At 43.4% G+C, this 12,149-nt stretch overlaps 1 protein-coding gene across 1 annotated transcript in view; it reads right to left on the reverse strand.

The window, feature by feature from the left end:
* LOC311307248 (calsyntenin-2-like) overlaps positions 1-12,149 on the reverse strand; it is a gene marked incomplete at both ends in the record, with an annotated part of 328,809 nt that overhangs the window by 34,432 nt on the left and 282,228 nt on the right. The window contains one exon of the mRNA XM_084436045.1: positions 11,694-11,815. Coding sequence (XP_084292171.1) covers positions 11,694-11,815 — 122 coding nt within the window. The remainder of the gene's footprint in view (positions 1-11,693; positions 11,816-12,149) is intronic.

Consider the following 12,149-nt stretch of genomic DNA (forward strand, 5'->3'; position numbering starts at 1 on the left):
TATAATGCTTGTTGTCATTGTTGTTTTGTTTTTACTCTTGCTGCCAAACCAATTGCCCTCAGGGACAAATTAAGTCAAAAGTTGAAGTTGAACTTGAAGTTTACTTTCTTGTCTTGAAAACAACAACCACATGTGTCATGAAATTAAAAATAACATAAAAACAAGTCAACTAATGTTGATTTTAATTGATCCTGGCAGAAACGAGCAAAGATGATTCACAGACTACAATTACATTTAAGAACATGTTCTTGCAGTGGCTCAGCAGGTGTTTTTTCCTGAGGAAACACAATGAGAAAAGTTACCTGCTCTCACATTTCCCAGAATACCTCAAGTTCATGACTCACAAGAGGCCAATCCTGGTCATAGGGTCGTGCTTCGACCCCTTGTCCTCCTCCAATCACATTCTGCGATCTGTCCTCTCAAATTACCCAGAGACCCCCATGAACTATGGCTTTCACCACGCGAGACTCAGCTGTCTTGTCCAATCAGAGTGCTGCGTTTGGGAGCCGGGAGTCTGACAGCTCAGGTGACCTGGTCGACCTTGCGACACACTCACCTACTTTGTTGACAGTGAGATTCTGTCACACACCAACACGCTTCCTTGATACACACACACACACACACACACACACACAAACACACAGCTGAAACAAACATACACTGTGTGAAGTTAACTTATTTCTTTAGATCTATTTTTTTTGTTATGATTCAAGATCCTTTATTAGTTACATTCATCATAAAAAATAATTATTGGGTGCCAGCTCCTCAGCCTTAACCAGTGAATTAATTACTGAATTTATTTCATAGATGTTAAAATACACAGGTTTCTATTCAACGCTGGCAGGGGGCTGTGCAGTGCACTCTAGGCTCTCCCCCCACATACCCCAGTCCTCCAAACACCGTGCCTCTAGCATCTCCACACAGGGAGCTAGCATAGTTCTAAGTTTTGTTTTCATTGTGGATCTGGCCAGTGATTCGAGTCTGCTCCAAAATTGAATGTGTTCTAAGGTGGCCCATGATACACCCCTTCACCAAGTTTCATAAAAAATCAGTTTGGTAGTTTTTGCATAAGCATAGTCCAAAAAATGAATGGAGGTGAATGGACGGCTGTATTTGGGCGGCCTGTGGACCCCAAGGGCGTAGGTTTGCGTATGGATGGTCGGGACATGTGGCCCAAATTGTCCCTAACTTTTAGGCAACCTTGTTCACATTATCTTTGGAGTGCAGTTATATTAGATAATTTAGATGGCCTTCCCATAGTTTGGAAGGACAGAATTGGTAGCATTTTGAGTGAGTTAGTTTGCATTATGTTCGGAGTTACCATTAGCCTACCCCTTTCCTCCACCGTGAATGTGCCATCCCAGTATTTTTATATATATATATTTTTTAAACTCAAGTTTGATTGGCTCATTTGGCTGAGATAGATTGTTGCATTTTCTGATTGGATCTGAAGACCAACAGCCTTACTGGATGCTGACAGCAAGCCATACAGTTGTGATTCTGACAGCCGTTTAGGTACATCCACCACAATGTCGCCTCCCCCTCCGAAGAGGATGAGGGATATCAGGAGCTTTTTCTCCGCAACTGTAAGTAACGTTAGCATTAGCTAGGTTAGCTAGCTACTGGTAAACTAAGTAGCTAACATAAGGCATTAGCCACATGAAAACCAGCTAGGTTGGTGCTAGCTAACGTTACCTAAACTAACATCACTTGTCTTTACATTGTGGCAAATTATCAACTGGTGATAGCCTATAAGCTGGCTAGCTAGCGAACTGTTAAGACGGCTTCTATCATCCTGTAACATTAGGATAGCAGCAGCCATTACATTTTTATACATTAGCTGCCGACCAGTGATTTAATTGAATGGGACATCACGGTGTCCTCACAACTAACGACCGTTAGTGTCAGCATACTAGCCGATAGGCTATTAGCTACTAGCTATAGTTTTGTCAAACCCAGTCTGTGCTAGACGTGATGCTAATTTTCACCATATTAAATTCCCATTAACTTATGCTAAAAAACGTCAGTGATATTAAAGTCGTTAGTTTTGATTTAAAAATAAATACATTGTTTTAGCCTGACAGGGGTTCTTGTTACAATTATAGGGGAAACAGAATACTCATAAGGTAACGTTATCTAGAGGTTAGCCAGCCCGTGAGAGCCGTTAACGTTACTTTTATGAGGACTATAATTTTCCTCTCACTATATTGTCCGGAGGGTGTTTTAAATAAAGTAGTGTATGTTGAAGTACATGGGATTTATTTTTTCCAACTATGGTATCGAATTGGGTATCCAGGATTGTGGAATTTCTCAATTGGTATTGCCTACTAAATGTCTGGTATTTTGTGACTCCCCTAATGGACATATCAATTTATGAGTTGAATGGCAGTCTAAAAATCTAATGAAAATCTAAGTTTTCATCAAATCATTTTTATATATGAAACACAGCAGCAGTCGAGAGAGAGAGAGAGAGTGGAGGGACGCAGCAGCAGGCAGGATGTGATACACTAAGAACATTGTATTAGTATTTTTACATTTCATAAATATATGCTGTCATGGAATTTAACACACAGTCTCAAGACTATTCAGATTCATATCTTTTCTATTCATCAAGTCCCCTGAAAACCCCTAGGTTTCAATCTCCCTTTATAATTATAAAAACCCAAACTCTCCCTTTGTAATTGTAAACAGACTCCTCTGCCTCCTTTCTTTGTCCAAGTCAGAAAGGCCACACCTTGTCCTTCCTGCCCTGACTCAGACCTTTGTCTATATTCAAAGCTATATTCAAAGTGAGTTTTCATCCCCCGCCCACTGGGTGATATCCGACTCAGCCAATCAAATGACACCTATACTACCTCGTTGTTTTGAAGCAATATAAGGAGCAGTTTTGGCGATCTGACTTTCACTTCTCTGATAGAATCACTCTGTGTTTTTACTATTGAAGTCCGTTTGCAACCGTATTGTTTCTTAATAAACCTGACTGAACATCTTTTTAAGCGAACCCAGGCTTTGGCAAATACTTTCATTTTTAAGCAACTACAATTGGCGACTTGAGGACGGGATCGACTGCTGTGAGATTCGCCGGAGTGGAAACGAGGGACGCAGACGTGCGGAAGCGGTAGCCGCTTTGGGAAGCTTCTCTCGTTGCGTCTATGCGCATTGCTTTTGGAGAAGCCCCGCCGTTGGTTTCACCCGGCTAGACTCACGGTACGTTGAAAAACGAATCTTTTATGCTTGTTATTTGCCTTGGTTTCGGTTCAGCTTGTTGGTCTAGATTATTGAAAACAGAAACCCCAGCGTGGGTATTTTAGTACTATAAGTTGTGTAACTATCTAAGGAAGTTGTGAACAGCAATATATATATTTATATCGTATTGTCGTTTTGACTTCGTCCTTGTTTCGTTACGAGGGCATGAGCAGTGTTCAGAAGAAGTGTGATTTTTGGTCTCGTGAAGCTTGTTTCCCCTGTAGTTTGATGTACAATTTAGGTTGTTTATCGGTTACAAGTTAAAACGTGAGTTAAATACGCCACAGAATTGGCACAGAACAGGCTTCCCTTTTGGCCGGTCGCGGGTGAGATTAAAACCGCAGAGAAGTAGCTACAGGGAGTGATTGGTGTTTCCAATCCGCGTTTCTTGGAGAAACGTTTTCCCATTTGATCCCGGGTGGTTTGGTAGACCTAACGAGAAGTTAGCTTTGATCAAATTGGTAAACCTAACGAGCGTTGGCTTTGACCAAGGGCTGTACAGTATTTGGTAGGATCCGTGTGTTAAGTCGTCGTTTGGTCGTCTGTTGGTCGTTCTTTGTTTTGTGTTAGTCGTATGTACGTCATTTTTGGTCGTCTTTTGGTCGTTCTTTGTTTTTGCGTCCCCGTGTGAGTTTGCTGTCTTCTTTATTGTATGTGCACGGGATTGTTAGTCTGCTATGTTTACTGTTTGAATTTCAGCTCTGTCTTGTATGTGTTGTTTAAGCGCTATATATATATATATATTTTTTTTTTTTTCAGGTAACAGTACTGTTTATTTTTTTTGCCGACACTGGTTTTAAGGGCCGTAAATCGTAACTGCTAGTGAGTAGTCTGAGAGACGTTCATCTCCGTGTTACGAAGGAGTGTAGGAGAGTGTCTTTTGGTTTGTTTTTCCGTAAGCGATTTTGGTGCAAAATGGGTGCCGTTACTAGCTCGCCACTTGATATTCTCAAATTGTCTGGTCCGGCTAAAATTGTTGCGCTAAAATATTCTGCCAGTGCCTGTTGGCAGATTCAGCTATGGGCTAAACATAGCAGTTTTCCGTCTCCATCTGGTACTCTTAGCGTTAAAGCTTTGGCCAACATTAGGGTTCAACTACAAGCATTTGAGAAGACAAAGTTGGGTAAGAAAAGTGGAAATGCTATCGATTGGGCAGCGTTTAAAATTTGGGAGTCAGTAGCGCGGGAAGGGTTTTTGAAGTCAGAGAAAAGATACAGTGAAACTATACAGCCAACGGCGTCTCCGCCGCTTCCCCCAGCGAATCACTCTGACCTAGACTTCTGTCCCTCGACTCGTTGCGCCGTGATCACACCTCCTAACAATGCCCCCGCCATTTTTAGCCACGTCCCTTCTCTCTCTGCCGTATCCCCTCACAGTATTGCCTCTGCACCACACATGCAGGCGCCTCCGCAATACGAATTAAATGCGCCCCTTTCCCCCGACCGGAGCGTACCTCCAGGACCACCCTCTTCTCCCGTCCATTCTATAGCTCTGTCGACTAGATGTCACACAAAGCAAGAGCAGGACAGGAAGAAAGAATTGGCTAGAGCCATAGTTGAGGCTAAGTTAAATTTGGAACAACTACAAATAGCTAGTAATAGTCTGGAGGAACCGCAACTCCTAGCCCCAATGGTACGATGCCCGAACCCTAATCCCCGACCGTCTCAGATAGATGATGCAGATGGCCACGAGGCCTGGACCCCTGAAATCAGGGTGTATAGACCGTGGCGTTCAGACGAACTTCGTGATGTTGCTAAAACGTTGCCCGATCCAACCAAAGACATTGACGAGTTTGAAACTCTTTTTAACAGTTTAGTTCGTATGTATGAGCCTCACGCAGAGGAAATCGCCATGATCATGAGACAATGCCTTGGGCTAAAATGGGTGGATGTGAAACATCCGTTTGACATTACATTGCCTTTTTCTCATGCCGATTTCGCTAACCAAAATGCTGCACTGTTGAACAGAATCAAAACTCGTTTCCCAAAGAAAATGGATTGGGACCGTATCACATACTGTAAACAACAAACCGATGAGCAGTTCGAGAAATTTTGGGAAAGACTGGAATCAGTTTTTGCGTCACACAGTGGCATGGACAAAGAGAATGCCGATTATAAGAAAATTCTAAAACAACAGTTGATGAATAACTCTCTCTCCTCTTTGTCTGACCAAGTTAGGATGTGTTGCCACACCTGGGAGTCAACTTCGCTCGAGGAAGTTGTTGACCATTTCCGGTATGCGGAGCGGCTTCGCGTTCACATTGAACAAAGGGAGGCGAAGGAACTTAAGTTAGGTACAGCCAAGTTACAAGCCGCTCAACTGGAACAGATAGAAAACCAGTCCGAGAGATCAGAGAGAGAACAACGACCACAGGGTCGTCACATGAACAAGAATAGCAGGCATAGGAACAGAATGGACTACAGGAGGAGACCGAGGGAGGGAAACGAAAACGAAGACAAAACTGACGCGTGTTTTCATTGTGGTAAAACTGGTCACTGGATCAGAGACTGTCACAGTTACCGCAAGCGAAATGAGAGAAAGAATCCTGCAACCTGGGGTTCGGCGCCACCTGCTGGAATTTCCCTGAACAACCCACAGCAACAGTCATGACTAGGCCAGGAACAGACAGAGAGTTTTACTGAGGGACCGTCAGATAGTACAGCTGTACAGGATAAAGAGAAGGTTGTTCATATTTGTCAGTGTCTTAATCTGCATACAGCATCTCCTAACCCAATTATATATTTTTAAAATGGTTATGTTAAATATCTCATGTTTATAGTTTGAGGCACATTCATCGGGCCTGAGTGTTTTTTCTGAGTGGTTTTTTACAGACAACTGTCGTTCCGGGAGTGATGGGTGAATGCCGAACCAGGAGACGGGCACAGACCGGAGGTGGAGATGGAGGTTACTGGCCTGTTTCCCTACAGATGGGCGATCTGGGGTTCGTGAGATGCAACGCCAACGCCATGTCACCAACTCACTGTGAGCGACAGATAAGTATGAAACGGAGAAGAGACCATTTTGTCCGAAGCAGTGCCCAAATACTCTGTCCTCAAATGCAGAAGAGGGAGGGTTTAGATATACAAATTTTAGCTATACAAATGAAGCTTTGATGGAGTTTTTGATTAGTTAATTGTAAATGAAGCCAGTTCATTTTAGTATCATTTTCTTTGCCCCATCTCTAAATTTTTATCCTGACTTCAGGAAATTTTTGCTTTCACCCTTAGGGGGTGTTGTTTTGTTGAGACGAGAATGTGGGTTATTTTATTTTATTTTCATAAAATCGCGAGAGAAATGCTAGAGCCAAATCCAATTGCCTTGATCATGACTGGGGACTGGGCGTGTTGAAGTCATTCTAACACTGCCCCTGATGTCACTATAGGCTACTGCAGACTGGCTCTAATGACACTTGGAACAGACACCCTGTTTAAGTTTTCCTGACTGAATAACAACATTTTTCCCCAAAGCAGGAGCTTGCGCTTAACCATGTTTCTGAGAATCTCCAACAGACTGCTGATAACCGTTCCTGACCAAGGAGGGGAACCGGGAGACCAGAGGACTCTTTTTTGCTCTTCTGTTTTGTCTCTGTTTGTCTCTCTCATCTGTGGATCCACAGACGGAGCACTTCATCAGCCTGTACTGGGGGAGCGGGAGCGCCGAGGTGGCCCTCCAGCAGCACGACCCGGGCCGGCCCTACGTGGAGCAGTACCGTGTGGACCGGGTTCAGCACTCGCCCTGGCTGTGTGGGGTCCACACGGACACCGTGTCCCACCGCACCTTCACCCTGCTGGACCAGGACAGGGACTCCCTCCTCACCTTCCGAGAGCTCGCTGGCTGACCGCTCTATGTAGACCTGCCAAATGGGGAGACAAGAGACTACCAGGAGCAAATGAGCAGCCTGAGAACAGGCCAGAAAACATGGAAGAGAAGTAGATGTTGCGGGATGAACCTACCCGTCAAAGATGGAACAATCAGCACCAGGACATTCTGGCCTGTGTGAAATAGCTGTCAAAAGTAGCTGAGAGGACGGTCCATGCAGCCGAACCAGAGATCTCAAGGGCAAAGCAGTCACCGCCACACTGTCCTCTCCTCTGATGAGCAATCGGAGAGTGACCTTGACGGTCACCGCCACACTCTCCTCTCCTCTGATGAGCAATCGGAGACTGACCTTGCCGGTCACCTCCTTCTCGTGGTTGTGGTATGACAACGTGGACAATCTCAACAGCAATGACTGCACCTCTAACCGCACACTGGAACCTACATTAAACATTGTCAGACGCAAACATGGAAGCTATGATCCATAGGACATTACATGCGATTATTCACAACAAGAGTGAATGAACTTTGAAATTATCTTGAAAAAATATCATATTTGTTTACAAGATTTATAATGTTTTGAAACATGAGCTGATAGATGATTTTGAAGTTTTACTTCTTTGGGTTTTTTTTTTTTTCCTCTAAATTGACCAAGAGGTTTTTTGCCCTCCTTACACTGCTAACCATTTATCTTTTTGCCTTATTCAAAATTTAAATCAAGGGTTTTTGGTGAATGGTTGTCCACTCTTAGACTATACATGTTTTTATTTTACCTTGTTTCCTGTCAAATTTCTGTAACAAGGAGTTTTAAAGCGTAATTTGCATTTTTGTTCTTGCTCCACCTAGTGGAGAAATTACTTCTTTTCCACATGTATAGCATAGAGTTTTTGAAATTTGTGTTTATTTTTTATTTTTTTTATTTTTTTGATTATGCTTATTTTATATCTGATGTATATATTTTATGTGGCTGTTCAGCCACAGATGAGGGAGTTGTCATGGAATTTAACACACAGTCTCAAGACTATTCAGATTCATATCTTTTCTATTCATCAAGTCCCCTGAAAACCCCTAGGTTTCAATCTCCCTTTATAATTATAAACACCCAAACTCTCCCTTTGTAATTGTAAACAGACTCCTCTGCCTCCTTTCTTTGTCCAAGTCAGAAAGGCCACACCTTGTCCTTCCTGCCCTGACTCAGACCTTTGTCTATATTCAAAGCTATATTCAAAGTGAGTTTTCATCCCCCGCCCACTGGGTGATATCCGACTCAGCCAATCAAATGACACCTATACTACCTCGTTGTTTTGAAGCAATATAAGGAGCAGTTTTGGCGATCTGACTTTCACTTCTCTGATAGAATCACTCTGTGTTTTTACTATTGAAGTCCGTTTGCAACCGTATTGTTTCTTAATAAACCTGACTGAACATCTTTTTAAGCGAACCCAGGCTTTGGCAAATACTTTCATTTTTAAGCAACTACAATGCATATTTAAGAGGTTTAACCTCTCATCCCCAGCAAAAATTGTGTATGCAGGCTACACTGTTATATGGTCCCTACCAATGTTGAATCCAAACTTACGCCCTTGGTGGACCCGAACGGTGCTTCGGATCTGCTCCAAAATGCAATCGTTCTAGGTTGGACCATGCTACACCCTTCCACCGAGTTTTGTGAAAATCGGTCCAGTAGTTTTTGCGTAATCCTGCTAACAGACAAACACACACACTCACACACACGCACGCACGCCACCAAAAACATTACCTCTTGCCCTGTGCTGTCGCTGGGGCGGAGGTACAGTAAAGATACTACTTCTTACTACTTACTACTTGAGACGCCGGGGAGGCTCCGCTGTTACAGTGAGCCTGTCGTGGAGCAGATGGTTAGGCTCTACGGCCCGGCAAGCGAGACGTGCTGTGGTTCCTGTGCGATGGAGGCCAGGAGGCAGCAGGCATCCCGTCTCGATGTGCAAGGCTTCGTTGATAGGCGGGTCGATGAGGCGGGTGTGTGTGCTGCGGCACCAGATCGGTGCGCAGTATTCACTGGTCGAGTAGGCTGCCGTACGCAGTGTTTTTGCTCCGGTGCCACAGCCTGATTGGACCAGTCACCTCATCAACGCCACACAAAGCTTTCCCTGGCTTTACATGCTGGAAGGCAGCAGCAACTCCTCCAATGTGAATTTGCCAGAGATGTTACTGCCATTAGGAGTAATGGCCTTCCAGAGGTCAGACCCTTGTTTTCCCATGAGACGTGATGATTTGAGGTCTTTGCCCTCATATGTCACACTTTATACATATAGCATTATACATAAAAAGATATTGCAAATAATAATTTGATAAAACTTTATATTGACTTCCAGTCTCCAAGAAAACATAGCTTTTCTGCTGCACCTCATATCCATCACAGACCCACTCCTGGACACTCTGCAGTTCGCTTACAGAGCAAACAGATCTGTAAACATGGCTTTTCACTACATTCTACAGTAGTAGAACACACAGAGACCTATACTAGGATACTGTTTGTGGATTTCAGCTCTGCCTTCAACACCATCCTCCTGCCCACACTGCACAAGCTCTCCCAGATGCACGTGGCTGATTCTACCTGCACGTGGATCACTGACTTTCTGTCCGACAGGAAACAACATGTGAAGCTGGGCAAAAACATCTCTGACTCCAGGTCCATCAGCACCGGCTCCCCCCAGGGCTGCGTCCTTTCCCCCCTTACTCTTCTCCCTGAACACCAACAGCTGCACCTCCAGCCACCAGTCTGTCAAGCTCCTGAAGTTTGCGGACAACACCACCCTCATTGGACACATCTCTGAGGGAGACAAGTCGACCTACAGGTGGGAGATCGACCAGCTGCTGTCCCGGTGTGGCCAAAACAAGCTGGAGCTCAAGACTCTCAAGACAGTGAGTGGCCAGGAAGATAATGTAATCCATATCCATATGTCATAATGATTAGTAAAGGATGAACAGATTATGAACAGATGATTTAAAAATGCTTTATTAACAAGGGTTATTATAATGTGTTCCAGATTAATTTTTAAATTGATCGACAGCCCTAGTTAATATAAATCAACACATGAATTAATAAAAAATCCAGCCCTGTCATGGTCTGTCCAGGACCCCTGCGGATACCCATGCCAAGTAAGAATGCTGTCAGGCCGATGCTCTTTGAGGAAAGTCTGGATAGAGGGACAGACAGCGGACACGCCGGCCAAGGGTAGCTCTATTATAGTATAAATAATAATAATAAATAATAATTACTTTTATTTATAAAGCACTTTATATTGTGAAACTATCTCAAAGTACTATCATCATCTATCTCAGGCTAATGAAGCATATATCAGTTCTCGCTGTCATCATCAGCAGCATGTTCAGGCAAGGAGATAATCCATTTGAGATTTTGAAAGTCCAGACTGATCCCACTGAAGTACAGAGCGCTGAGAAATACGAGCAAACCTATGACAAGAAATTCCAAATCCAATTATTGTAAAGAATCTGTTGCTTGTGATAAATCCTAAGCAATTTTTGGAATCAAATAAAAAATATAACCGATAAACCTTTAGAAAATTCAATGGTACATCTCTATGGTTTATTCCTAATAAAGCATTTCAATATAAGTCCTTGGCCTCGAGTCTTGACGCAATGACTCACTTTCATTCCGGTCTTTCCAGACGCTCTCTCTCTGTCTCTGCTCTCAAGTCATTGGATGCTGTTTATCATTCTGCACTTAGGTTCATTACTGGTGATAACTACCATACTCATCACTCTATCCTCTACGTCAGCAGGTTTTCTTTGACTGAGAGATGCAATAATCATTGGTGTCTGTATAGCTACAGTATAAAGACATGATCGGAAAATGGCCGTCATACATCCCCATCTATGCTACAATGGAACCCTGGCCCATTTTCAACTCACTCTGATTTTGGTCAAACTGCTTTCATTATCAGTGTAGCAAACTCTTGGAATCTCTTGCAAAGTGACTTAAACCTGAATACTTGTGTACGTTATGGACAAAGCCGTCCATTGCGTCATTGTAAATGAGGGTCACCTTCCACACACACACACACACACACACACACACACACACACACACACACACACACACACACACACACACACACAGAGAAATACAGAAATGAGAACAGACTTCAGAAGCTGCATCCCGCGCCATTCTCTTCAGCTGAGTCAGTTTTTGCTTCAGCCATACAGTATAAGCTTCAATTATAGATTTTCGATAAGAAAAGTAAGTCTTTACGTGTCATATTTCCTTCTTCACAGGCTATTTACCAGGAGAAATCACATGTACTGTAAACATGTCCACTTTAACCCAGTGAACTGTATCAGCAGATGATTGTTCTGTATTTGCCAAACGGCTCTTTGCAAGTGGTGTAGTCTGTCTATACTGAAGACTATACTGAAGCACTCCTTATCTCCCTGCTCTTGAGGTCATGTTGGAAAAAAAGTCTCTTTTCAATGAGGTGGTTTCCTTTAACTGTGAGTATCTCTCCATCATGTCGTATCTCTCTGAAAGGGCTCCGGACTGGAGGGGGGTGGGTTGGGCTCGTGGTGCTTTTCAAGAGGCAGTGTGTGAGGTTAGTCATTCAGAGACACAAACACACACATTCATTCACCTGTTCCAGTTTCCAGTGGAACTCCGCTGGTCTGAAGGTGTCCACCTGGGTGAAGTCCCGCCTCAGGAGGAAGACCAGCCGACAGTTATGGACGTAGAGGGAGTAGTGGTGACGATTCATCTCTACAGAGAAGAGGAGGAAAGAAAGAGGAAGAGAAGAGAGGAGGACAGCATTTATTCAAAACTATACAGAACTGGATAATAGTTTGTTAAGATAACCTGCTAACAGTGAATTTGGAATACACTTTGCAAAAACTCACGGTACTCATGCTATGCATACTGCATGTGATGTATTATACTGTTACTACACCTACTCGAGGACATTTGCTAGGAGACAATATCCATATCATCCAAAGTCCACCTCTTTACAGTTAACAGTGGAAATGTGTTTGTTTAAACGAAAACACAAATGCAAGCACCAGGTGACACTACAACATATAATGGAATGGAATGCTTT

Source organism: Borostomias antarcticus (genome assembly GCF_949987555.1).
Source record: "Borostomias antarcticus genome assembly, chromosome: 1".
Taxonomy (NCBI): domain Eukaryota; kingdom Metazoa; phylum Chordata; class Actinopteri; order Stomiiformes; family Stomiidae; genus Borostomias; species Borostomias antarcticus.